Source organism: Budorcas taxicolor, chromosome 19 (assembly GCF_023091745.1).
Source record: "Budorcas taxicolor isolate Tak-1 chromosome 19, Takin1.1, whole genome shotgun sequence".
Lineage (NCBI taxonomy): Eukaryota > Metazoa > Chordata > Mammalia > Artiodactyla > Bovidae > Budorcas > Budorcas taxicolor.
Genome location: NC_068928.1, coordinates 21,980,360 through 22,008,056, shown reverse-complemented (window position 1 = coordinate 22,008,056; position 27,697 = coordinate 21,980,360). Strand labels below are relative to the sequence as shown.

The following is a 27,697-nucleotide window of genomic DNA, read 5'->3' as shown; positions in this document are numbered from 1 at the left end:
TTAGCAGCTGCCTATATAGAGGTCAACTTTTGGACTGCTTGATAAAAGGTGAAAGTGGTACAGTAAATGGTTTTAGGATGAATAAAATATTAAAGACTGCAACAAAGGAAAAATGACAGGCAATGAGAGAAATAAAAGGGGGTTGATATCATAGAGCTAAAATGTCCCAGATAGCTAAACAGCGTTCAGTTCTCTTGTGCAGAGCTCAACATTTAAGAGAAAAAATTGGGGGTAAGATAAAGAGGAATCTAGCATCTGTTTAGTACTTACATAAACCACTTGTTTTACTATAACAATCTTAAGAAGGCCACATCAGGAACTTCCCTAGTGGTCCAGTGGTTAAGACTGCATACTTCCACTGCAGGGGGCCTGAGTTCGATCCTTGTCAGAGAACAAAGATTCCATATGCCTTGCAAAATAGAAAGCTACAACAAAGCAGTCTAACACACTGGGAAAAGTATAGTTTCTTTTCAGGAAAACAGTATTACTAGAGAGAAGCATCAAGAATTACTTAATAATCTAACAGAAAATCAGAGAATTAATGAATCATAGTCTAAAGAAGACAGACGAGGCATTTCCTTGATTATCCAAAATTCATATAATAATTTCCCTATGCATAGGAAAAGGTGAACCAATTGTGGACAGGAGGAACATAGTTTGGTTTGCATTGAAACTCACAATTGGTTTTAGAGGCTATGATTTACAAGTAATTTCATGTATATTGTGCAGGAACTGGTAACTTCTGAGTCAGTCCTTTCCAAACTCCTTAGTTTCTTCCCTAAAGTGTGAAACTGACCACCACCTTTAAATACTGATTCTTTCAAATTGGTTGTAACAGCTTGGCATAATTTCCAAAAAACATTTCATAATAAACATGCACAACTTGTTTCCAGTGATAAAAAGTGATTTGTTCTGCAGAATCAGAAAGAAAATAACAACAAAATATTTTAATAGTTTTTCATACTGAAGAAATCATCTAATCAATCCATCTCTCAGAAATCTAACATGGTCTCTTAAGAGGATTAAAAGCCAAAAAAATACACATATAGAGAGAGAAAGAGAGAAACTAACACATAGCCAGGTGTGTACCAACATTACACATTACATCCTTCTGTTTTTTTCTGACTAAAAAATTTAAAGCAAGGAATACCGGAATGCTAACTGAATCTTTTGGTTCAAGGCACGAAATTTCTTTAAAAGTTTTAATATGTCAAGGCCTGCCAGAGTAAGACATTAGAAAAGCATACTGTCTCCAGGTCCTGGAAGGACTCCTGCTATAAGTAACTGATTTGGATTTATCTGGATTTAGTTGTTCTCATTAAACCTACATGCTTATCAAAATTCCCTCAACCCTCAATCAAAGGTCATGTTCCATACAGCTGTCCCAGCCTGGAGAAGAATTTATTACTCATCTAACAGCTACATACAGAATGTACCCTTACAGTGACAGCACAGATGACAGCAAGAGTTCTTTAAATGAACTGATGATGCTAGGATTTTCTAAAATATATCAGAGCTTTTAAAGATTAAAATACATGCATAGTCACCACCCCAGCCTCTCTGCCTGTTCAGGAAACCCCTAAGTCGTGAGAGCATGCATCATGTAATGCACAGGTCAGGCCTCACGGGTGTTGGGCAAGAACCACCAAGGCTTGCTGCATGCGATGTCTTCGATTAACCTGTCGCCTTTGGTTTCTTTTGTGCAGCAAACCATTCATCACTTTTATCTCCTGCAATTGCCTGTAGAAACAAAATTGGAATTATTTAGTCTCAATCCAGAAAATAAACTTACAATCTACTTCATACCTCACTGCCTACAATCAAGAAATTAATAATTAAAAGATGTTCATTCAGTAGAGTCTTGTGTTTACTTTGACAGATGTTGCTGTTGGGTATCGGGCAATTGCTTGTCAGTTCTCACTCTGCAGAGTAAAGGGCAGAGCCTGCAGCCAGGAAGTGTGGCTGACGGCTGACTGGTGAGCAAGGCCAAGCAAGCACACCAGGCTGTGGGCTCTTTGGAACAGAAAGTGTTGGCACTCTTAGCATCTCGGTGGCCTCCCAAGAAAATCTTTATTTTTATTTGACTGTGCCACACAGCACGTGGGATCTTAGTTCCCCCACTGCAGATCGAACTCATGCTTCCCTGCAGGAGAAGCATGGAGTCTTAAGCACTGGAGTACCAGAGAAGCATCCCTCTCAAGAATCTTTAGTGCTCAGGAGACTCAATCTAATCATGAGACGAAATGTGAAAAGTTATTCTGACATTTTAGTAATGAGCTTGGAATTGTTTCCTTTTCTCATACCTCCTTCCTATTTCACTGATGTTGGTACTATTTCATTTGGGGCCGCTTAACTAAAAAAAGCGTTAAGAAACAATATGCTTTGGTTCCACCAGAGTCCTTTTATCGTATTAGCCTGTGGGGTTGAGGTCTTAGAAACTGGCAGGGGAGTTGGCAGGAGCAGGGTTTACAACAGAAGTCTCCTAAAACGTCGGGTCCAATATAACCAAGTATATGCTAATTAGCTGTTTGGTAGGGAAATACATTCAAGGACTGAATCACAGTTTCCATGAGTTCTGTGTCTGCAGATATGGAGGGCTGACTATGGGACTTGAGCATCCTAGGATTCTGGTATTCCCGGTGGGTCCTGGAACCAACCCCTGTGGATACTAAGTGACAACTGTACCTTTAAAAACGCCAGTTTTCATTATGAGGCAGGTATTATGCTGGGTTCAGGTGTGGCAGCAGAGATAAAGTCTGACCCTTTGAGGAGCACATGAAATAGTGGAGGATTCAGATATGGAAACAACTCTTTTGCAGGCGGATGTGTGTGCGTGTGAGTGTCCTGGTGTATACTAGGACCACAAAAACGTGATATCAGACCAACGGGAAAGGAGTAACTAACTGGTTGGAGAACTAGTGTAAAATCATTCATCTATTTCAGCAGGAAGTCAAAAGATGTTGTCTGCAACTGAACATGAAGAAACAGTGAAGCTGAGAGTGGCTGCCATGGGCAGTGGCACTCAGAGATGGCATCACTGCATTTATATAGAATCTGAGTACTATCTGATTTTTCATTTCAATGAAAATACACACTCAGTCACTAAGTCATGTCTGACTCTTTGCAACCCCATGGACTGCAGTCCACCAGGCTCCTCTGCTCATGGGATTCTCCAGGCAAGAATGCTGGAGTGGGTTGCCATGTCCTCTTCCAGGGGATCTTCCCAACTCAGGGACTGAACCTGCATCTCCTACACTGGCAGACAGATTCTTTACCCCTGAGCCACCTGGGAAGCCCTTGATGAAAATAAAAGGTCTTATTTGTTTTGTGTGTTTCTGATTTTTAAATGCATTTTAAAAATACATTGCTGAAAATAAAATGTATTTAGAAATCAAAACTACGCCAAAGAAGCCCAAAACCTCCCCACATCCCAAAGACACAAACACTTCTGTCTTCTAGGAGCCACTGAAAGTAGGCAAAAACAACAAACTGGTGTGGAAAACCCAAGAAAGCTTCTGGGTTTTGCAGGATGAGTGGAGTAAGTGGGGAGGGGAGAACGGAAAACAACCCTTGGGCGGAGGCTGGAGACCTACCTTGGTTAATATAAACGGTTCAGTGGGACTGAAAGGAGGAGAGGCAGCATACACTGTGACCCGACATGTCATGTGCTCTGCCAGAGTTCTGAACTTATCTTGGAGGCAACAAAGGGCCATCAGAAGATTTTAGTTTTTTTTTTTTTTTAACTTATTAGATTTATGCTTTAGAAAGCCTACTGCTGGCATCAGAGATTGACTAGAAGCTGGGAGGAGGTTTGTGCAGTATTTGGAGGTGAAAATGAGAGCCTTTTCAAAAGTAGACAGAGGATTTCCCAGGGAGAACTCTCAGCTCTTGGTGACTTGTTGCTAAGAGAATGTAGCGGTGAGGAGCAACAATATTCAGAAATGGCTCTGTGTGTAAATCTAAAAGTATTCTAAAACAAAAAGCATATTAGGGACTTCCCTGGTGGTCCAGTGGTTGAGAATCTGCCTTGCAATGCAGGGGACACAGGTTCAATCCCTGGCCAGGGAACCAAGATCCCACATGCTCCGGGGCAACTAAGCCTGTGCACCGCAACTCCTGAAGCCCACACACCACCAATTAGAGTCCACGCCCCGCATGACACAGCCAAATAAATAAATACTTTTTTAAAAAAGCATATTAAATGTTAAAAGAAAAACTGGCTTTGAGGATTCTAGCTTAAACAACTGTGATAATAGATACACAGTACTACCAGGGGAGGAAGCAGAGTACAGAAGAGGAAAAAAGAACTGCCTTTGAAACCTGAAAGACCTCTCTTTGGGCCCCTGCCCTGCTAACTTGTGGAGTGTATAATATTGAGTGACTTATTCTTTTGAAACTCAGTTTCCTTACCTGAAAGAGGAATGCTATCCACCTTGTGAATTATGGTAAGAGTTACAGAATACAGGTAAGGCACTTAAGAACATGTCAACATAAGAGATGCTTAATAAATAGTAACTTTTGTTTTCCTCTAATATTAACAAAGAATGGATCTGAAGTAAGACAAAGCAAGTTATAGGCTTGTGGAGTTGTACCGTTCATAGTTTGTCCAGGTTAAGAGGCTCTTTGGCTGTAACACTAGCATGACACAAAAAGCACTAGGCATAAGAGGAAGAGTTAATAAACTGGACGGAAAGAAACGCCTTCTCTTCAAAAGACTCTAATAAGAAAATAAATAGGCAAACCACTGAATGGGAAAAGTACTCATCTTTACAGATTATCTAACAAATGACTCGTATCCAGAAGTCCAACACATCAATAAGAAAGAGTCAGATTTTTTTAAAATGTGGATTTAAATGGGCCTTGACAAATATGCAAATACTCAAGTGAGAAAAAGGACATTCTAGGATAATAATGTAAGCAAAGACACCCAGAGTGAAAGTAAACTCATATTTAGAGCTTAGAGAATGGCTAAAATGTGAAATAGATCATTGATGTGTCTACTGGTTAGTTTTCATGAAACTCAATGGATCAGGTAAGTTATGCGTATCGATACAGTCCAATCATATTAAAGCCAAAAAAACTACACAGAGCAGTAAAGACAGAAACAAAATACATGGGACAAACTAATATATAAAACCATTTTTATAAAAGGAGAAAAAAAAAAACACCATTTTTAGATGGCCAGGGAAAATTTAATAAGAACTGGATTTTAGGTGACATTAAGGATATATTGTTGATTTTTTTGGCCACACCATGTGGCATGGGGGATCTTAGTTCCTAGACCAAGGATCAAACCCATGCACCTTGTATCAGAAGCATGGAGTCTTAACCACTGGGCCACCAGGTAAGTCCCACACTGTTGATTTTTTAAGTGTGATGATGTCGCTGTGGTATACAAGAAAATTCCTTAACTTTTACTTTTTAAATTATCTTAAAATGTGTAAAACACTTACGTATTTACGGTTGAAATGACATGGCATCTGAAATTTGCCTTAAAATTCTCCAACAAACATCTCCACTGCCAAAAAAAAGTGGAGTGGAAAGGAATGATGAAAAATTATGGCAGAGCTGATGAGTGATAATCACATAGGAATTTATTGTTCTCTTTTGTGTATATTTGGAATTTTTAATCATAGCATCACCCAACTCAATGGACACAAGTCCAGGAGATGGTAGAGGACAGAGGAGCCTGGAGTGCCACAGTCCACACAATCTCAAAGAGTTGGACACAACTTAGCAACTGAACAATAATTTAAAATAAAATTATGGCAAGAAATGGACAAAAAGATAACACACAAATGTTGGTGAGGATTTAGAACAGCTGGAACTCTTCTATATATACATGACTGATAGTTTAAAATATTCAATCACTTTGGACAACTGTTTGGCAGCTTCTTAGAAAGTAAAAGCAATTCCCCTCCCAGGTATTTATGCAAGAGAAATGAAACATACGTCCACCAAAAGAGTTACATGAGACTGTTCATAGCAGTCTTCCTTATGATAGATAAAAATCTGGAAAAAAATTCCAATGTCCACCACTGGAAGAATGGATAAGCAGATTACTACATTCACAAAACTGAATACCACTCAGCAAAAGGAAGAAAAGAGAACTCTGGAATGTGCAATTACATGGAGCAATCTCAGAAATGTTACTGAAAGAAGCCATTCCATTTGTATGAAGTCCAAGGATAGCCAAAGCCAGTGTGACCGAAGTCAGCACAGCAGCTGCTGCTGGAGGAGGAGTGGGAAGATAAAAACGGGCTTAAGAGAGCTTTCTATAAATGATGAAAATGCTCTACATTTTGAGTAGTGAATATGAGTTTATGAAAGTGTCAAAATTTATCAACGCGAACACCAAATTTCTGTACACTTAAATTCAATGTATATTTTACCTCCGTAACAACAATCAAAAATGCCTGTTTGGAGCTTAGGGAGGAGGGGGGAACTAGAAATTAAGAAGTTTAGAACAGATGATGGCTGAAGCTCAGAGCAGAGATAACCAGAGGAGCAAGTAACTTCTCAGAGAAAAGAAAGAATGTACGAGCAGAGTAAAAGACAGCCAGAGTGGGACCATGGGCAACATCACTTCAGGACCAGCCACAGAAAAAGGTGCCTGAGGCTGAGGGGAGCCGTCAGACAGACAGGAAGATGGCGGAATCTCCAACATCAAGGGAGAAGAGAGACCAGGAAGTCGGTCAGTGATGAAAGAGCAAGAACAGTTTAGCCAATCTGCCCACTGAGAGGTTGCCGGAGATTCTACTTTTCCTTCATGGTAATATTTAGAAACACTAAAGCTTCTGTACATTTCTGGCTTTGATGAACCTCAACTGAGTGTCCGTTATTATGTCAGCAGTTTGCCAAGCACTATAAACCACACAGCAATCCTGGGAGGCGGACAACCTTATTTCCTCACATTTCTGTATAAGAAAACTGCAGTTTAGAGACTTGAAGTAAATTTCTTAAGGTCAGTCACATAGATTCTAAGTGGCGAAACCAGGACTGGTGGATTCAGTCCTTTCAGCAGCAGCAACGCACTCACCGAGCACCGACTACCTACGAGGTATGAGCGGGAAGCTGGGGAACGACACTTCACAACGGCTTCCCAGGCTGCTAGAAGATCACGTCTGATGAGGATGAAAAGCAGTCACTGGATTTGGCAAGAGGGAGGTCACTGATGAGGTCAACGCGAGCGTTTCACCGTGTGATAGGAGCCAGTGCGGGACAGAGCGAAATGTGAATGGAGGGTAAGAAGTAGAAATGGTACCAAAGAAATTAACACAACATTATGAACCAACTATACTTCAAAAAAAAAAAAAAGCTATGAGATCATAGCCTTCATGGCCAAAGAAATGTGTGACTGTCTCCTCCATTTTGCAGGCAGGAAATCTGGGTTCAGAGATGCTGGGAATCTGTGCTGAGAATCCCCAGGCCACACAGCTTCATCTGGAGCAGCAGCCCTCACTCCCCTCCTCAGGAGCCTCTTCACTATGAGGCACAATCTGATGTACTTCCTCCATTTTCCTTCTCATATTCTGAAAGCAAAATCCCCCTTTGCCTCAGAAAACAACTCCAGTGAAGTTTCTTCTGCTGTCCCTCACCTTACCCTTCTCACCATCTGCAAACAACTAGCTTCTGGGTTTCTCATTAAAAAGGGATGACTTACTCCATCAATCACTATCCCGACAAAATTAGACAGTAAACACACACACACAAAGAAGTAGAAACGGCGCGCAGGGAGATTTTTAGCAGGAACCTGGAGAATGGATATGGGGTGAATAAAGAGAGTTTTTCAAGATGTTGGAGTTAGTTTGTACGCTGGTGAGAATAATTCGCCAGGAAGGAAGAGGACGATGCTGTAGAATGGAGAAGATATGACTAAGGGGCTAAGATAGTGAGAATGGATGGCGGTTGGGCACTTCCGGTCTCTGAGCAGAACAGTGATGTATTCAGCAGCAGTGGTTTCCTCAAGGCAACCCGAGGGAAGGCACAGACGCTGCACCCCGCCAAGAGTCACAGAGGTGGTCATGGAGTTGACACAAGTCTCTGGCTCAAGTCACCCCAACAGCAAAACGACAGAGTTCTGAAAGTAAGAACTGGCCCTTCTCCATACACATTATCCCCTGCGGCCAAAGCGGACAGGAATTTAGAGGTGAGACTCACGTCGTCCAATAATTTGTTTCCCTCTGGATCCACCTTTGAGAGTTCTCGAAATGCTTCATCCCCCACAAAGCAAATTTCATGTCCATCCTACACCAAGAGAGAAAAGAAATTTGGCAGAGAGACACCTCAGAAGAAAACCCTGGGGCAGCCTGTCCCCTTCCTGGGTGATACTTACAGGGTCAGCCAAAATAATCACTTGCACGGTCGCCTTCCCTGGAGTGTCCAGACTCACCAACGGAGTCAGAATCTTCTGGTTCTCCCTTTTCATCAAGTCTTCTATGTCTGACAACTTGAGGAAAACAAAAAGGCACAGTGAGCAAGGGGTGCCACACCACGCTGGGGCCGTGGTCCCTGGCAGCCCTGGAGGACTCTCAGATCAACCAGAGAGAACCCTGGCACCACCTGTTTGATTTCTATTATCTCAGCTGCTCTCGAGACAACTGCCGAACTTCATGCCAAAGCCACAACCAGCATGAACCTGGAGCAGGGAGGGTCAGGGTTCCTAGCTCTTGGAAGTCGCTAGTCACAGAGTTTCAACAGAAGACCTGCTACCATACATTACCTCTTTTTGAGGGCAAGAAAAGGCAATGCGTCCAAAACCTGTTGCGTGATCAACTTTCCCCGGGATGGCCTGCAGCTCCAGCTTACACTGAAAAGACATGAGAAAGTGGGTTTATTTTTCAGAACAGATCACGTGACTTTAAAAAAAATTTTCAAACCAGGATAAAGGAATAAAGTAAATTCTAAGTCTCCCTCCTACTGTCACCCCAGTGGCAACCAATCAGCAGTTTCCTGTGTATCTTTCTAGATACACAACATAGGCATAGAGTCTTTTTTTTTCATACAAATGGTAACATAATTTATACATTATTCTTTCCCTTGTTCTTCTCCAATTAACATTGCCATCTCAGCACATAAAGACTCATTTTTTTGATGGCTGCTTCAGTAGTTCATTCTATGCATCAACCATAAATCACTCAACTACTGAATCCATAGAGCATTTAGGCTATTTCTTTTCTTTTTTTTTTTTGTTTACACTGGGCCACTTGCAGGCTTTAGTTCCCCTGAGAGAAACTGAACCCAGGCCCTCAGCAGTGAAAGCGTGGAGTCCTAACTAGTGGACCACCAGGGAATTCCCTAGGTTATATCTTGCTATTACAAATAATGCTGCAGCGGATAAACTTGTACACGCTCCTTTGTGCACGCGTAGGATGAGTACGTCTATGAAATAAAGTCTTAGTAGACCTATTTGGGTCAAAGTACAAGGACTAAATCATGCTCAAATGTTACTTTTAAAAAAAAAGAGAGGAAAATAGATCATCATCATTGCATTAAATCTTGCCTATATCTCCTCTGACTCAGCAAATCCACTCCTGAAAGGATATATCTCCAAATATAAATAAAGGTAATATCTGGGTGGTGAGTTTCCCGGCAGTTTTTATTTTCTCCTTTCTGTTCTAAATACTGAATTACTATGAAGAAACTACATGAATAACCTTCATGTTAACCTCATTTATATGTCGAATCTAATGTAACAGATTATTTCTTTCCAACATTGCTCACCTGGTTATCAGCATAGCCTAGCAAAGCTCTCTGTTCCTTCTCATCTTTTTCATAAATTTTCATTCCCAGTAGATTAGACCAGTAGTTCAAGGACTTCTGAAGATCAGATACTGCTAGAGTTACTTTTAATACAGGATCTGTAAGGTAACAAAACAAAGGAATGGACAGGGCAGTGCAAAGGAATGGAACTGAAGGACCCAAACAGGCTCAGGTATATACTGAGAATTTAGTTTGTGATAAGAAAGAGATTTTAGGTCAGTATGAAAGGGCACATTGTTAAATAAAAGGCGTTAAGATAACTGGCTTCTTACGGTGGGAAGAAGACACACCTTTAAAACTAGATAGCAAAATATATTCCTGATGGGTTAAAGGGTTAAGTTGAAAGAATGAAACCATGAAAATACTCGAAACAGGTGATCATTTAAACAATTTTGGGATGGAGAAAGATCTTTTATTTAATCTGACATCAAAGACAGAAAAACCATGAAGAAGAAAATGTGCTAGGTTAATCACACAAAATGGAAACCTTGTACACAACAACCAAAACAAGAATTACAAGCAAAATTAAAGACGAAACTACAAAGTAGGAAACATCTTTTTTAACAACAAAAATAAGCAAGAAGTCCTTAATATTTAAGTCACCTTTCAACATCAATAGGAAAAAGATGCCCATCCTAGAAAAATAAGAGGCACGAAGCAGCAATCCACAAAGGGAGGAACATGCAAAAGCACGTTTAACCTCACAAAGTTAGAATTCAAATAAAACATTCTGTTATCTAATCGGCAAATGATTTTAAAAAGTTCACAGAGTTAACTATTACAGCGCAATGGGAAAAACCACAATGGCAGAGTGTAAATTAGTAGTATTTCTGGGCAATAATTCTGACAGAAAGTGTCTAAAATATGTCCCCTGCTTTTGAAAGAACAATCCCATTTTCAGCAATTAAGGAAATAACTGTGGATGTGTGAAGGGCTTTCATCAAAGACACTCATCACAGAGTTGCTCATGACAACGAGACACCAGGGACAAAGTGAATTCCTAACAACAGACAACTGTTTCTCTTCCTATGATGTCACACAATGGAATCCCGTATATATCCGATTATATATTTCTTTGGATTAAAAAGTTGGAAGGATATACTCTTAAAATGTTAACAGTGGTTATCTGTTTTCTTCTCTCTGCCTGTTTGTCTAGGGAGAAAAAAAAAAAAACCTGCATTTTTGTAAAAAAGAATAACAGTTATACTAAAACGCTTAATATTACTGGAAACTTCTATTTTGTACAGTGACTTTTAGAAGAGCTGTTCCAAGTCTCCATCTGAGGATGGTAAACTCAATGTAGTTTTCTTCGATTTTCACTGCCTTAGCCCTGTTTGCTAGACTAGCAATACCATGACTAAAGCAAGACGTCTGTCACAGACACCTCTCCCTGGCAGATTTAAGTTTTCCCCATTCACCGAGAAATCAACAAATTCCAACTGACTCACACCCTGAAGGGATGCAGGGACAGGAATAGTTGCAGTGGGTGTGACTACACAAGAGTGATTCATTCAAAGGATGGACACCCCCTAGACTGGGCGATCTGACTATACTACCAACCAGAAATCAAGGCTCCCAAGGTGTTATCACTGCAAAGAACAAAAACATCTCAGGCCTCTGGGGCCCACCATTATTTTATGCACTGAAGTATCATGAAGACTATGGAAAAAGTGCACAGCGAAATTCATGGCAGGAGTTAGGTATATCAAAGTTAGTATTTCAAGCACCAATCACCTATCTATAAAAATAATCATGGAAATCCCTTACATCACCTGGGAAGTTCCAAAAATACCATCTCTCAGTAAGTCCCACAGCACGCGTCTAACCCCCCCACACTGGAATCATTGCCCTTTCTTCTTCTGAGCTCTGGATGAAAAGCATGTAACATTAATCACAACCATCAGACTCAGTATGAGGGGCGTCCAGGAGCTGAGGCAGACCAGCATGGGGGAGGAGAAGGTCTCCACTTCGGGGCTTATTCACGGAGCGAATGGCTGACACAAGTGCCCCTGCAATTCACCAGCGTTTTTTTTCTTTTCCTTTTCTTGCTTTGGGTTCTTTGTTGGCTAAGCAGGTAGCAGAATTTTCAGCAATACACATAGGATGCATGAGGATGCCTGAGGTACTTGAGAGGTGGCGCAGTTTCTCTCCTGCTCACTGTGGGGCTCAGCGTGGTGGGCTCCTCACCTCACTCACCCATACTCACTGAGAACCACCACCGTAATCCAGGAAACTGTCCTCAGCCAGGGACTAACTGGTCTAAGGATAAATCTGCTTCTCTTGCCTGCCTATGACTGGTTCAGGAGCAGGGTATGTGAGTCAACTCTGACCAGGAAGTTTGCTAGAAGATTCTAGGAAAGTTTTGCTGTGCTTTTAAAGAGGAGCCACAGAAAGTCAGTTTCTCTTTCTCCTGTTAGATGAGAGTGTGTGGGCGGGTAGCCCCAAATGCTACTGGCAGTCACCCCACCACTGTGAGGGGGAGAAGTGGATCCCTGAGGACAAGAGGGTGGAGAGAGAGATTTGGGTTTTTGATGCCATTGCTGAGCTGCTAGATCAACAAACCCTGAAGTCTCTCTGACCGAGACAACACCTGCTCTATGAACTAAGACTTTTTTTTTTACCATTCAACCTAGAGGTGGGTTTTCTGATATTTGCAGCTGAAAGTATCCTACACATCAACACGTTACCAGTAGAACCGAACCACTCCAGAACACTGATAGGGATGCACTGAAGTTTTGACACTGGCTTGGGAAAGACGAGTCATGTCAACACAGAGACTCCACAGGAGACGGAAGTCAAGCTCCCTCTCTCCTTCTACCAGATGCCTTTAGACAGAGGGCTTTTGTCAGTCCAGATATAATTACCTGACTGAGGTGGACTGCAGTCCTGCAAATAGAACTTATATCCTCCAGGGGCTTTGGTTTCAAACACACCGTCTCCCATTTCACTGAGCGGCCACTTCAGCTTCCTAGCGTTGCTGACAGCTTGCCTGGAAGCCACCGTGATACCCTATGACAAACGACAAAACATAATCATCCAAGAGCATAATCACAACAGATCTTCTTTAGAAGATAATGAAGTAAAACCCCACTGCCTTTATGTCAAACACCTAAGATTTAAGCGGCATTCAAAACTTTCTGCTACTAATTTTGAAGTCAGTCTTGGACATTTTTCTCCCACAAAGATTCCAAACTTTGTGGATGGTAGGCCAGAAATCCAAACGCCAGAGAAATTAGATCCATTGAGCAACGAAAATCGGGTTTCCCTTGTGGCTCAGCTGGTAAAGAATCCACCTGCAATGTGGGAGACCTGGGTTCGACCCCTGGGTTGGGAAGATATTCTGGAGACGGGAAAGGCTACCCACTCCAGCATCCTGGCCTGGAGAATTCCATGGACTGTGAATTCCACGGGGTTGCAAAGAGTAGTCAGACACGACTGAGCGACTTTCACTTTCACTAACAGAGAGAATTCCCCCTCATTTTCAAGATCTGGTCAGAGAAATCTTCTTGCCAGCTACCTAATTAAACTTTTTTGTTTTTATTTTAAAACCAAAAAATATAAACCAACTATCAAGGCATCCTTTATCTAAGTGTAATCAAAATACCTAAGAATGTACACTATGCCTTCCAATATATCTGGCCTCGTTTCTAGCTTGGATGGTAGATCAGCCTCTGCCTTCAGTCTTGTTGAGCCTTCAGCCACTCTGCTGGAGTAAATGTCCTGAAACCCACCCTACTGTCTGCCCTCAGGACGGCAATCCCATGTTGTCATTCTTCCACTTACATTTGATGGCTCTTCATTTTACCCTGGGATGGCTTATGATGGCCTAAAAGGGCCAAGACGCTCTGACCCAGGTCATTTTTTATTTCTGGCTGTGTTGGGTCTTTGTTGCCATGAGAGTTTCTCTCTAGTGAGGCGAGCAGGGGCTCCTCTCTAGACCTGGTGTGAGGACTCCTCACTGCGGTGGCGTCTCTTGTTGCAAAGCACGGGCTCTGGGGTGGGCGGGTGTCAGCAGTTGCAGAACGTGGGTTTGGCAGTCCCAGCTCCCAGGCTCTAGGGTGCAAGCTCAACGTCTGTGGCACACGGGCTTAGCTGCTCCAAGACATGGGGGATCTTCCTGGGCCGGGATCGAAACTGCATCTTCTGCACCGCCAGGTGGACTCCTTACCCCTGAGTCACCAGGGCAGCTCGCCCCTGACCTAGGTCATTTTTGGGCCCGTCTCCTCCCCCCTCCACCGTCCTCTACGCATTTTCTCAAACACGCCAGGCACTGTTTGAGGGCTTTTGCACTGGCTGTTTTCTAGCTGAAATGCTCTTCGCTGAGACACTCACACAGCTAACTCTTATCCTCTTTGAGCCTTTGTTCAAACGTCACCTTCTCATGGAAAGCAATCTCAACACCCTACTTGAAACTGGTTATTTGCACCTACCCCCAAGCTCCTTTTCTCTCCTCCATTCTTTGCCCATTGTAATGATCATATTTGAAATGATATTATTTATCGATTCACTCATTCATTCAAATTTATTATTTATCGTCTGTCAGGCTCTGGGCCCCCTCTCCTTGGTTCATGGCACCAAGCTGGTTTTCTCCTTTTTTCTCTGCCTGATTTAAATTTGGAGCATAAAGAATAGAAAGATAAGAAAAACACAGAGCCCCTCATATACACTGAAGCACCAAATCCTATGACTGCCATCTCTGACATCTCTCAAATCCATCCACTGCTGTCACTGTATAACCTTTGGGCTGGCTGCCTCACTTTCAGTCTTGCTCCCCGCCAACCCAACCTCCCTGCTCTAGCCAGGGATTCTTGGATACTGCAAATTCTGTGTTATGCTCCTGCTTAAAAATGGCTCTACTCTGCTTTTAGAAGGACATCTAAATGTCCTGATATGATGCGGCCCCAGGGGACTCCTCCAGCCTCAACGCTACCCTCTCTCTTCTCCACACTAAGCTCCAGCCAGATTGCGCGACTCACAGTTCTCTGAGCACCAGGCTCCCCCTCACCTCCAGGCCTGTGCACGTCTCCCTCAACTGGCTCGGATGTCTCCTCCAGGAAGCCTTCCCTGAACTCTCATCCATTGGAGAACAGGCTGGAGATTCCTCCTGTGTGTTCCCATATTCCCCTGTTCCTACCTCAATCTGAGACTTGTCACACTGTATTCCTGTTGTCTCTTTACTTGTTTCCCCCATCAGACGGGGAGCTCCTTAGGCCAGGGAACATGCTCCACTCTCTACTGTATCCCCAGGATCTAACAAGGGATATGCCATAGAGCAAGTCACGAGAAATACCTGTTAGACAAATTAGTCAGTGGCACAGAGAATGAGTAAAAGAAACAGAAATATATTAAGTCTGAGCCATCCTTTCCATTTACAAAACACTTTTGCAGATATCGGACCCTCGTATGAACTTCCATCTAGTTACCTTTATTTTAATGTGTCAATGAGTTAATTAATGAGTTAACAGGAATAAGAGAGCAAATGACCAAAATAACATGAGGTAGATTTCCCGGGCAGATTCTGAGTAAGAACGAATTACTCCACTCCCGCTGTGCATTTGGGCCGAGTGACACTGTATCTTGCAGTAACTGATTACCAAGTGGTAGATACAGATAGGGACAGACTAAAGGGACAAACTAGGTGATTAAATAGTGAATCCCACTAGGGGACTGTAAGGAGAAAAAAATATGGGCAACCCCTGTAAGCTAATGATTACTCAAGGAAGCAGGTGAGCTTAACCACAAAACCAGGCAGGGCTTGCTTAGTAACAAAACCATGCAACAGAAGTGCGGGGCATGCCCTCAAAGAATAAAACAACAGTGGCATGAGCCCCACATCCTGACCAGCGCACTCAGTCAGTTAATGATCCCTAGGACAAGATCTCTGCATACAAAAAACCCCAGCAATTTGTGGACCTAGCTTGACCATGTAGGAATAAGCAAACTCCCTACCCAACCTGAAGGAGGAGCTGATGATGGGAGCACGATGTCTACTCAAGAAAGACAAAGAAGCTCTCTCCTTCCACACTTTTCCTTTGATTATAAAACTGTAGCCCACTAAGTTCTTGGGACGTAGCATCTCTTGCCTGCCCACTTGTAAGCCTCACAAGCATCCTCTTCTAATAAATCGCTTCTTATCTATCATTTTAGCTGGAGCTGAATTCTTTTCTGTGTGGAGTCATGAAAGACGACGGCACCAGAGCTCTTCAGAGCCCCCTGAACGACACCCAGTGGTTTCAATACTGTCACTATAACAGATGCACAGTAACTTGAGCTCTTGAATGAACGAATACAGTGCATGCAATGCCACTTTTTTATCCTTAAAACCTTGTCAGATTTTTCTGTGACTGGGATTGACTGTAATTGCCTGAACCAATCACAGCTGTCCACTAGAGAGAAAACATTTCTCTGGATGGTGCTGAGGATCTGAAGAACCAATGATTCTGGCCCCTCCACCTCTCACGGTTCAGCCATTCCCCAAGGGGAGTCCTGTCTCCTTCAAAGCTGTCTCTACATCTTGAACTTGATTTCTAAATGCTGGGAGAACACATTTCATCCTGAAGCCAGCTTGGAGACAAGATGCCCAAGCAGGTTTTTTTTTTAAATATTCAATATATTTTTATTTATCATTATTTTTTAAATTGGAATATAACTGCTTCACCACATTGTGTTAAGTTTCTGCTGTACAACATGAATCAGCTAACTGTATATATAGGTGAGCCTCCCTACCCCAGTTTAGTTCTTTTTAAAATAGAAATCATGAAACTGATTACTAAACCACACCCAAAGTCATCAATTCAGTTAGTCGTTATTATCTACAGCTGTCTCAGTGACCTCTCAAACATAATGCCAAAAATCAGCTAGAACAAAATGGTATTTACCAGGAAGTCATTGCCAAGCTGGTAGCTGCCAATGCCGTAATTGTAAGTCAGTTCTGTGACAAAGTGATCACCCTCGGGTCCATACCCCACCATTGTTTTACTCCACTTCCCATCATAAGGCCTAGAAAAGTGAAAAGAAAAAAAAAAAAATCCAACCCAGTGATCACAGACAAAAATCTGCTTCAGGCCACCCTCAGAGAGCTACTGGAACAAGAATAGCGGCAGTCCCCTCTGGTCCTCCAAGTACCCGGAAGGACGTGACGGCCCTAGTCAGTGCTAAGGGCAGCTGTGGGCAGTGCTCAGGAGCCCCGTCAACGAAGGCTCCCAGGACCACCCGTCTGGCACTTACTTGAGGGAAAGATTCATTTACCTTTCCTCGAAAGCAGGGAGCTGCATCCTATAGGGACAGTTTTCCCACCTGACCTTAACTTATGTTTTGCATATTTGTCAACAAGCACGCAACTCCCATCCGGCCTTGGAATTTCAGGCCATGACTACTGAGCTTAACTAAGAGATATTCGATAAGACATTGCTTCATACACAGAATACATGTCTTTGTGACCCTGAAGCTGCCTCTCTAATTTCTTATTTCTGTTTTTATTGCCTCCTTAACTTCCTCTGCTGCCTTCTACCTGCTTTGAGAAACTGCTTTCTATTCTCCAGGGGTATTCAAAGCTTAAGGAGATGTTAAGAAACAAAGTGTCATACCCGTTACAGGCAGCTTTGCAGCCGTCCTCAAATTCCTCATGCCGAAGAATCTGGTAAGGGAATTAGAATAGATGGCAAAGTTTTCCTCATACTGCACACAGCATATTTAGCACAAACTAAAATGTCAAAACACAGACATGATCATTTGCAGGCTTTTACATTTAAGATGAACAGAAGATGACGAGCTGGAAATCTTTCCCAGGCTAGATGATGAGGTAAGAGAGCATGCCTTGATAGTGGGCTTCCCTGGTGGCTCAGTGGTAAAGAATCCGCCTGCAGTGCAGGAGATACAGTTTTGATCCCTGATGCAGAAAGATCCCACATGCTGCTGAGCAATTAAGTCCTTGAGCCCCAACTACTAAGCCTGTGCTCTAGAGCCCGGATCTGCAACTACTGAGGCCACGTGCTGCAACCACTGAAGCCCATGCACCCTACAGCCCGTGCTCTGCGACATGAGAAGCCACTGCGCCGCAGCTATAGTAGTCCCCACTCGCTACAACGGGGAAAAGCCCACGCAGCAGTGAAGACCCAGCACAGCCGAAAAAAGAATAGCTTGATAGCAAGGGTCAGGCAACCAAGCAAAGCTGTACAATCTACTCACATCAGGAAGTGGTAACGTGCAGTTAAAAAAAAGTGTGGCCTTCACTTAATTGTGACAGGGACAGAGTAAAGGGACAAAGTAGTTGATTCAATAGTGAATCCCACAAGGGGACTGTAGGTAGAAAAAATATGGGAGACCCCTGTAAATGATTACTCAAGAAAGCAGGGTTGCTTAGTAACAAAACCATGCCACAGAAGCACAAGACATGCCCCCAAACAATAAAACAATGGTGGCATCAGATCCACATTCTGCCCAGCAAGCTCAGTAAGTTAAAGATCCCTAGGACTCGTTCTCTGCACACATAAAAAATAATCTGTGGACCTAGCTTGATCACGTAGAGACAAGAAAATCCCCTTGCCCAACCTAGAGGAGTTGATGATGGAAGCATGATGTCTACTCAAGAAACACAAAGAAGTTCTTCCCTCCCTCTCCACTTTTCCTTTGATTATAAAACTGTAGCCCACTGAGTTCTTGGGGCATGGTATCCCTTGCCTGCCTGCTTGTAAACTTCACAAGCATCCTATTCTAATAAACTGCTTCTTATCTATCACTTTGCCTCTCATTGAATTCTTCCTACATGGAGACATAAAGGACTAGGGTACTGGGAGCTCACTGGAGCACCCCGAAATGACATCAAACACTTTTAGTTGTGTAACTCTGAGAACGACATATTAGGACCTGAGTCTGACATCTTATGAAAATAGATAATTTATTAAAGCATTTGACACAGACCCTACTACACAGTAGGCTCTCAATGCGTCAGTTTCCATTTTCGTTTTTGAGCCCCACAGCTACTGCTTCAGTTCAAGCTCTCATACATCTCTCACAGACTATTAGAAATCATCCTTATTGATCTTTCCTTAAAACCATCATAAAATTAAGCCCCTAAAGCAGAGCTCTGATCACATCACTGCCCTGTTCCAAAATGTAAGAGAGCTTCCCATTTACTATGACATAAAATCCAAATTCCTTAGAATATTATTCAAGATACTATAAGAAGCAGTTCCAACCTATTTGTCCTGGTATCCCATCTCAACTTCAACTAAGTAATCTAAGCTAAAGGCACATAAAACTAGTGATGCTTTCCAAACATATCTTATTTGTGCATTAGTTGTTCAGACCTCTAATCTAGGTCTGTGGAAATCCTATCTTTAGGGGTCAACTCAAGTACAAGGTCTCTATGAATTATTTCCTGAGGACCCAGGTTAGAGTTAAATCTCTCCTCTTGTACTTTTATAATAATGATAGTTAACACTTACATAATACAAACCATATGTCAAATACCACATATATAATAAATTTAATCTTACAACCACCCTTTAATCAATGAGGAAACACTTTAAAGGAGTGTTCTGTGGTTTTCTATCACCACATTTTAACTTCCATTACCATCTGCAAAGTACAAATACAATTCCTACCAAACCAGGATCTTAACTGAAGACAGATAACAGGGTCATTTTCATCTTTGTCACCAAGGCCCAAAACAGAACCATGAAATAGGTGATATTCTTTAAATGACTGATGAATTTAGGTAATTCCCTTTGTACTCTGCAGTGTCTCTACATTAAGCCTTACTCTTGCACACTGTAAACAATGTTGTCTGCAATTCCATTTCAACAAAGATCAAACCATCAGCTAATGCAGTTGCTCACCAACAGCACACCCTGAGGGGAATTCAGAATGGAAAAATAAGAAGCCTTCTCTGCTTTTGGATACTGGTCCTCGACATTTAAGATGCATTTCTAAGGAAGAATTTCAAGGTACTCAGAACCCATCTCCCCACGCACAGAAAAGCACTAAAACCATTAACTTGAGCTATTTCTGTGCTTAGCAGTAATCTCTTGATGTTCCTACATGGTTTTAGGTTCTTTCCCGTCTTCAAGCAAAAAACGCATATACCTTCTAGCTCCTCCCTTGCCTCTTCAGATCAGTTCCTCAGAGCTATCGAGAGGCTGTCTTCCACACTAGAGTCCTTAGGAAGGTCCCCAGATAAAAACTAACTCAAAAACCTTAGGTTGTTAATTTTTCTTTCAGTTGACAACATCTAAAGTCCCTGCGTAGCAGGAGCCTTCCAACAGCTTCCACCTGTGCTTACCACCCAGGTGATCTCTGCAGAATCACAGCTGGAAAGGAGAATGGATTCTGATTTCACACTTCTGAGACGAGCTGGAGCGTTCACCTAGACAGACTGAGTGATCCATTCAAACCAGCCCCAAGAGAAGTAGAGCTCTGTATTATGCTGGTATCTAAAACCAAAAGGCTCCAAATCAGAAGAGTCATTGTTTACTGGAAGAGTATTACGTAACCTTTTATTTACTATCTTTCCCACAGACTGGAAACTTCGCAAAGACAGGAATAACCATTCGTGAAAGAACTTAAACTGAAAGGACCTGTGTGCGCACACAGTTGGCAAATAGTGTTAGCCCCCTTTCAAAGTCCATCTAACCCAAGTGAATTCGTGATGCTTCCTGAACCTGAAAACTACAGAGTTAATGGTAAGTCCTGGGGCTAAGGTCCGACACACGAGTTCGCAGTGAAATTCACATCGCACCCCTTTCTCCTCCCTCGGCCAGGTGGGGTTCAGTCACTCGTGCCCCCCTCGCGCTCCAGCCCCTCTCCGCCCTGCCTGCACCTTCATCCCCAGGACATCGCGATAGAAACACGCCGTCTCGAAGCGGTTTCCCACTTTGAACACGAAGTGCAGAGCTCTGCGATTCGCCATGACCACCTACACTACCACCAGTCACGCGTACAGCGACGCACAAACCACAGCTGACGCCGGCGCGTTAGTGACGTCACTGGCCACCGCCGGCGCGCTTTCGTGACGCAGCCCACTGGGCGGGGGAAGATGGCGGCGCTAGTGAAGCGCGTGGGATGGGCTACGCGACCGTTGCTGCCGGTGGTGCAGGCTTCGGACCTCGATTCGCGGCGCTGGGTCCGGGCATTGCGGCGGAGCCCCGTGAAAGTGCTGTTCCCATCTGATGAGGTTGTGGAACGGAAGCTTGATCCCGGGAAACAGCCTCAGAAGGCGGCGGCAGAGGCCGGTCCCCGGGAGCAGCGACAGAAGCAGCAGATTCAGGGGCCAGCATCCCAGACCCCCAGCACCTGGGAAGAGTCGGGGCTTCGCTATGATAAGGCTTTCCCTGGAGACAAAAGGCTAAGGTGATGTGTTTCCGAGGCTTGTCGAGTTTTCTCTTTTCTCCTCAGTCCTCATAGCGAGAGCTTGACCTCTTTCCCTTGCGTTGGAGAACTTTCTTGCAGCACAGCTCGCTGGTTTCTATTATGCACAGAGGGCAGAATAAGTGTCTTTCTAACAGTTCGTTTGTTTCTTTCACTACGAAGCTCTTCATGTCTGCTAGAACTCGATGTGTGTCGGTAATGAGGATGCTGGTAATGACCTGTCTTTTTGTTTCCACCCACAGCAGTGTGATGACCATAGTTAAGTCCAGGCCATTTCGAGAAAAGCAGGGGAAGATCCTGCTGGAAGGTCGTAGGCTGATTGCAGACGCTCTCAAGGCTGGTGCTGTGCCCAAAGTTTTCTTCTTTAGCCGTCTGGAATACATCAAGGAGCTGCCCATTGAAAAGCTGAAAGGTGTTAGCCTCATTAAGGTGAAATTTGAGGATATCAAGGATTGGTCCGACCTGGTAACACCACAGGGAATAATGGGTCAGTGGTTGTTCACTGTGTTTGTAGAAAGGGAGACTTGGAATTATTTGTTCATACTTGTCTCAGGGCAACAAATTTAAATGAAATTGAAAATATTACTGAGCCTAACCTTTTCTTACAACAGTTTTCAAATCTGTGAATCTTGTATTTTAAGTGGAAACTGAAGCTAGTTTTCTGTCATCATTTGTATTGTGAGTTTTTATAGTCTGCAGGGAATAATCACTCCTCCTCAGACCTTATGTTTTGGGGGTCACTTCAACCTTTAATGTCCAGTTAAAACTTAAGAAAATGTTGGGAATTCTCTGGCAGTCCAGTGGTTAGGACTTGGTGCTTTCACTGCCTGTGGGCCCAGGTTCAATCCCTGATAGGAGAACTAAGATCCTGCAAGCCACTTAAGTGTGGCCAAAAAAAAAAAGAAACTAGATTACAGAATAATTACATAGAGTGTGAGTGAAGTCACTCAGTCATGTCCAACTCTTTTCGACCGCATGGACTGTAGCCTACCAGGCTCCTCCCTCCATGGGATTCTCCAGGCAAGAGTACTGGAGTGGGTTGCCATTTCCTTCTCCAGGGGATCTTCCCAACCCAGGGATCGAGCCCGGGTCTCCCGCATTCCAGGCAGACGCTTTAACCTCGGAGCCACCAGGGAAGCCCCACATAGAGTGTGATTTTATTTTTTATTTTTTATTTTTTTTAGAGTGTGATTTTACTGTAAAAGAAAAAGCACTTACATATGGGTAGATGGACATACATGTAGGGAAGTGCATGGAAGAAGTTCTGAAAAGATACATTACACTATTGAAAGCAGTTATGAGGGAGTTGGTGGGGAGCACACTGAATTTTTTCCATCAGAATGTTTACATGTATGTAATTACAAATACACCAACAGTGATAAATAACCAAAATGTCAGATTACTCCCCATACCCACATCAGACAAATGAATCACATTTCTTGTTTCCTCAGGGATTTTTGCCAAACCTGACCATGTTAAGATGACATACCCTGAGACTCAGCTTTGCCACACACTGCCAATATCCTTGATTTGTGACAATCTCCGTGACCCTGGGAACCTGGGGACAATTCTGCGATCTGCTGCTGGGGCAGGCTGCAGCAAAGTGTTACTCACCAAAGGTAAGATCGCCTGTCACTGGGTGGATTAGGTGGCTGTTTGTAGTGAGCTGGCTCCGTGGGCAGATGTGTATGGATTTGGTTCTTGGATCTGTCCCTTGGTAACTCTGTGTAAGTGAGCAGCGTTGCGAGCATCAGTTCCCTTATCTGGAAAGCAGGCGTAATAGAATCTACCTGGTAGGGTTGTTCTGAGGATTAAGTGAGATGAACATCAAGTACTCAGCACCATGCCTGGCACACTCATTCTTGTTGATTATCTTTAAAATTATTTTGACACCTGCTAGGTTTTTAAAAGAACTTAAAATTAATTAGGGAAGGAATAGATGCCGGTTTTAACACTTGGTTCTGTCCTCTCATCATAAAGAGAAATCTGTAGCCTTGGTTCCAAACAGACTTGCCTGACAGTTGGGACATGTCTAACAGACCTATTACAGCCTTGAAGGAGAAGGAGGGAGAGGATCATCCATCAGAAGCAGTGAAGCTGCCATTCGGTGTAAAGAGAAGTGGTCCCATTGCTGAGACTCACCTGTATTGCCTTTCCAAGCTCTTTCCCCCCATCACCTTTTCCTGGGGTGCATCTCTCTGCCAGCATGAAAGTCAGGCTCGGGGGCCCTATATCCATACCCCACTCACCTGCCTCACTGTTGAGAGCTCTGAGAGCAAGCGTGGTTTGGGGAAATGGACCTGTATCACCCAGGCAGGCGGTTTCCACGTTGTTGCTGGTGGCTGGTATGGAAGAGGTAGAGAAAGGTGGGGAACATCTGATGTGGTGCCCAGCGTAGAGGACCCGAGGATGAGGGGGAATCTCAGCTTGTCCCTTACTCCTAACTGGGTGGAGAAGTCAGACTAGATGGCACCTCTTCTTCCCCGACTGCTAGCCTCTTGGCACACAGCCCACCTCCCAGCCCTTGTTTCTCACAGTGCTCAGGAGAGCCTGTGGTTGGGGACCCAAGTAGACAGTGTTACCTTCTCCACGTTTTTTTTTTCCTTTTTGAACTTGGTTTGCCTACTTAACCTTTCCTGAAGTTTGACAGATTAGCTTCTAAGATAACTTATAATGAGGAGATGTGTGCTAACAAGTCAGGGAGGGTAGTAGATACATGGTGCCCCAGTCCTGCTGTCTCCTGGCTTGTGGCACTGGGAAGGGCCACGTGTTTGCTGATGCATGGAGGCGGTTGGGTTTAGCACAACTGCAAAGACAGGGTGTGTGCAGGACTGGGCTCTGGCCTTGGTTTTTCCCAGGATAAGGAGGACATTACTAGTGTCCTCCTTGTTCCAGTCCAGATTCAACATTGAAGCCAAATGGGTCTTTCTAAAATATAAACCAGATTCTGTCCCTATTTTGCTTAAAATGCTTTGGTGACATTATATTGTCTAATGGGTGAAACCCTAAACCCCTCGGCTGGGCACACCACCCTCCTTTAAACTGGTCCTTTCCTGCCTCCTGCCTCATCTCCCACCTCACCCCCATTAATTGGCTCGATTATCATACTTACAGTGTTCGGACTATGGCACGATTGCCGCTTCTGTAACTCTCCTCTGCCCTGGTCTTTCCCTAACAAGAGCCTCCTGTCCTTCACGATGCAGCTCAGTGTCGTGTCCTCCCGGTGGTTTTTCCCCCGATTGCCATGCTGTGCACAAGGGTTTTCTGTTACCCTGTTTATGCTTTTTTAACTTTAGTTGTTACTGATAATATAGTCACCTGCTGAAATGTCGTCCCTTCACCACTGCCCACTCCATTACAAGCTCCTTGAGGTTGGGGACTTCTAGGCTCTCCCATCTCCTATCCAAATGTCTGGCATGTGTGTGGGAGGTTTTGTTTTGGCCATGCCACCTGGTCTGCAAGATCTTAGTTCCCTGATGAGGGATCCAACTCATGGCCCTTTGTAATAGAAGTATGACGTCCTAACCATTAGACCGCCAGGGAATTCTGTATGGTGAATGTTGAAGGAATGAATAAAATCTGTTACAGCACTTTGCTGGACGCTGCTATAGTTGGGGAGGCAGAGGTCCTAGCTGCCAAGGCCACGATAGGACATTTTTGCTTTATCCTGATCCAGAATTAATCTGACTTCCTTCAAAGTCCCCTTGTCTGGGAAGGTTTGTAATCTTAATTGGATCCTCTTTCATTTGCTAGGCTGTGTGGATGCCTGGGAGCCCAAAGTGCTGCGGGCAGGTATGGGCGCACACTTCCAGGTGCCCATTATCAACAACCTGGACTGGGAAGCAGTGCCCGACCACCTGCCTGCTGACACCCGCGTCTACGTGGCCGATAACTGTGGCCGTCACGTGCAGGCCCAGGCCCAGAGGTCTAACAAGGCCAGTGACTATGGCTGGGTGCGTGACCACCGCCCGCTGAAGTTTCACGAATGTGAGGAAGAGGAAGAGGATCTAGAGAGTGGAGCGAGTCAAGACTGGCTCCCTGAACTCGAGGTCCAGAGTTACGACTCAGACTGGACAGAGGCACCGGCGGCCGTGGTGATAGGTGGGGAGACCCACGGCGTGAGCCTGGAGTCCCTGCAGTTGGCTGAAAGCACAGGGGGCGGGAGGCTGCTGATCCCCATCGTGCCCGGCGTAGACAGCCTGAATTCAGCCATGGCTGCGAGCATCCTGCTCTTTGAAGGCAAAAGACAGCTGCGGGTGAGGGTGGAACGCCTGAGCAGGGACAGGCATTAACACCAAGAGGAGGGTGTGTGGAAGCCGTCCTCAGCTTGAAGTTGTCTCTGGTTACTGGAAAAATAAGAGCTTCCATGACTTTCTGCTCAGCCTCAAAAATAAGGAAGGTCAAAATTCCTCCTGAGGTCTCCCATCTTCCCGCTGATTTTTATGTGTGTGTGTGGGTGGTTAAGAGACAACAGAAGTAAGTGCGCCTCGTGGCTCTTACGTTTTTAAAAATTGTCCACCAAAGAGCATCTTTGTGCCCAGAAAGTTGCTGAAGGCATCATCCTGGGCAGGAGGACCCCTCCCTCCACAGCTGTAGGTGCTTGCAGTCAGAGAGGGCTGGTTAGAGTGCCCAGGCTTGGTCACTTACTCCTCTGATCGTTGGTCAATGGAAAGTAAGCCCCTGTGAAGTGCAGACCAGTAGATTATGTTAAAATCCTTTATTTATTTCAGTGTGGTCAGTGGGTCTCAACGCCCATCTTTTCATCTTTGGCCTAGTGGTGAGGACATAACTGAGAGATTAATGATCGAGGAAGCTAAGGGTACAGGTGATGGCATTCAGTAGTATTAATAGTGGTTCTGGCTTGGCTGTGTTAATCTCTTTGATTGTTCATGCAGGCCATGACTTAGACACTGTTTATGTATGACACAGTTTTTCTCCCCAATTTCTGGTGAAACAGCTGATTTCATCTGTTGGTATTACACCTTCTTAGCATCTCTGCAGATATCTATTTGAAGACTCTCAGTTCAGAAAAGGAAAAAACAGTTTTTAAATCTTCAGCTTAACCCTGCATCTCTCAACAAAGCCATACTCCTTGTAATAGCTTCCTGCTGTTAGTCCTGCTTTGTGTAACCCTTTTGCTTAAATGGAATGACTTGTTTACATTAACCCCTCGTCCAGCATAAACAGAACACCAGTGTTCTTGGTGCTGTGTGAACAGAGGCTTCTGCACGGAGAGGGGCGGAGGAAGTCCTGAGGATGAACACTCGGGGCCGTTGAGCCCACAGCTCGGCAGCAAGACCCTGCTATTCTTCTCTTAAAACAGGGCAGACTGAATCCTTACTGAGCACCAGTGGGATGTAGCCAGGGACATGAGGGCAGGGGCAGGCGGTGATCACTCTAAGTCACTATGGGAAGCGGGGGGTGGGACTAGAGTATGGGACTGACTTTTGAGCAGTGTGTTTGCAGCCACAGAGAGTATGGTTGAAGACCAAGATGCCAGCAGGGTAGTGTGAGCACCTCCCTTCCATATGGTGGCTCCTGCCTTGACTGGGCTTCCTTGGGAGCCCCTCAGCTGCTCGTCACGGAGGTCCAATGAGTTGCAGCATGGCCCAGAGAAACTAGGGACCTCTCCTAACCCCTTCACCTCGCCCAGGTCCCTGGTAAACCAAAAGGTCATGTATGGCTGTGCCTAAGCGGCCCCGGTGGGACTGCTTTGTTATGTTGGAGAGGAGTGGGTTTTGCAGGAACAATCTCTTTGGTTGGCTGTGCTCTCTCAGGCTGACAGGCTGGAAGCTGCTCTGGTCTGGATCTGCCCAGGGCCCCACATAAATGTTGGGCGACAGTGGCCCCTGGAATGTTCTTGAGAGCGTCTATCCCTGTCAGCCTTCAGAAACTAGAAGAGCCCACAGCCTTTGTACTGTGCTGAGCCCACAAAGGCTGTGTGTGGCCTCCTCTGCCAGCTTCACAGCCCCAATGCGTGCAGGTGAAATGGTGGGGGACAACCCACAGAACAATACCACTCTACTGACAGTCTCCCAACACCTTGGAAAAGTGCTAAAGAAACATACATCACTGAAAAGAGGCTCCATGCCTTTTCAGCATGAAACCAGCCTCCTCTTATTTTTATCCCAAAATAAAAACCAATGAAAGAACAACACACCCTATATCTTGTCTTTGTTCAGGAAAACAGCACTGCAAAAGAGCATGCCTGGCACGTTATTCTCCACCGGTTTTATCATCCTGGTTGTAAGAAGGAAAAGAAATTTGTGTCCCCTTCACTTTATGATCAATGACTTGTAAACCATGCCTTGTGAGTGCTTTATATATTTCTGGGTATAATTTAGCAGAGGAAAGGGGCAGTCTTTCCTTTTAAATGATCATGGGGGAGCAAGTGGTGGTGAAGTTTTTTACCTACTGATGGAAATTAGCTATCTTGAATCCTTCTCAGTTTTTTACCAATATTTGTCACCATTTCCCCGGGAAAACGGGATGAAAACTGAGCAGCACATGACAAGTAAAGAACATGGCTCGGCTGAAAGAAGCCTTTAGAACTTCAGAAGGTTGGCCA

The 27,697-nt window shown here is 44.2% G+C and overlaps 2 protein-coding genes across 6 annotated transcripts; one reads left to right on the top strand and one right to left on the bottom strand.

The window, feature by feature from the left end:
* Positions 1-648: 648 nt before the first annotated feature.
* On the bottom strand, positions 649-20,702 carry GLOD4 (glyoxalase domain containing 4). Of its 5 annotated transcripts, XM_052657870.1 has the most exons (10): positions 20,045-20,116; positions 17,508-17,621; positions 17,349-17,398; positions 16,641-16,761; positions 12,627-12,771; positions 9,724-9,860; positions 8,723-8,809; positions 8,336-8,449; positions 8,161-8,247; positions 649-1,740 (listed from the first exon to the last, which is right to left on the bottom strand). In XM_052657870.1, the coding sequence occupies exons 4-10, from the start codon at positions 16,731-16,733 to the stop codon at positions 1,675-1,677; spliced, it is 729 nt and encodes a 242-aa protein (XP_052513830.1). In that variant the 5' UTR covers positions 16,734-16,761; positions 17,349-17,398; positions 17,508-17,621; positions 20,045-20,116; the 3' UTR covers positions 649-1,674. The 5 variants fall into 5 exon arrangements, with proteins under 5 accessions (XP_052513830.1, XP_052513826.1, XP_052513828.1 ...); XM_052657866.1 differs by lacking the exons at positions 17,508-17,621; positions 20,045-20,116 and adding an exon at positions 20,582-20,702; XM_052657868.1 differs by lacking the exon at positions 17,508-17,621 and having other exon boundaries at positions 20,045-20,122.
* Positions 20,703-20,796: 94 nt separating this feature from the next.
* Positions 20,797-27,279, top strand: MRM3 (mitochondrial rRNA methyltransferase 3). Its single transcript, XM_052657596.1, has 4 exons — positions 20,797-21,111; positions 21,372-21,616; positions 22,581-22,748; positions 24,883-27,279. The coding sequence occupies exons 1-4, from the start codon at positions 20,798-20,800 to the stop codon at positions 25,419-25,421; spliced, it is 1,266 nt and encodes a 421-aa protein (XP_052513556.1). The 5' UTR covers position 20,797; the 3' UTR covers positions 25,422-27,279.
* Positions 27,280-27,697: the final 418 nt, after the last annotated feature.

Excerpts from the sequence above, each read along its gene's own strand:
- MRM3 (XM_052657596.1), top strand. The coding sequence starts at position 20,798 with ATGGCGGCGCTAGTGAAGCGCGTGGGATGGGCTACGCGACCGTTGCTG. Across the intron at positions 21,112-21,371 it reads CCTGGAGACAAAAGGCTAAG|CAGTGTGATGACCATAGTTA; the intron begins GTGATGTGTTTC and ends TTCCACCCACAG. Across the intron at positions 22,749-24,882 it reads CAAAGTGTTACTCACCAAAG|GCTGTGTGGATGCCTGGGAG; the intron begins GTAAGATCGCCT and ends TTCATTTGCTAG.
- GLOD4 (XM_052657865.1), bottom strand. The coding sequence starts at position 17,672 with ATGTGGGATCTTTCTGCATCAGGGATCAAAACTGTATCTCCTGCACTG. Across the intron at positions 8,248-8,335 it reads TGATTATTTTGGCTGACCCT|GATGGACATGAAATTTGCTT; the intron begins GTAAGTATCACC and ends CTCTTGGTGTAG. Across the intron at positions 1,741-8,160 it reads GAAACAAATTATTGGACGAC|GCAATTGCAGGAGATAAAAG; the intron begins GTGAGTCTCACC and ends TTGTTTCTACAG.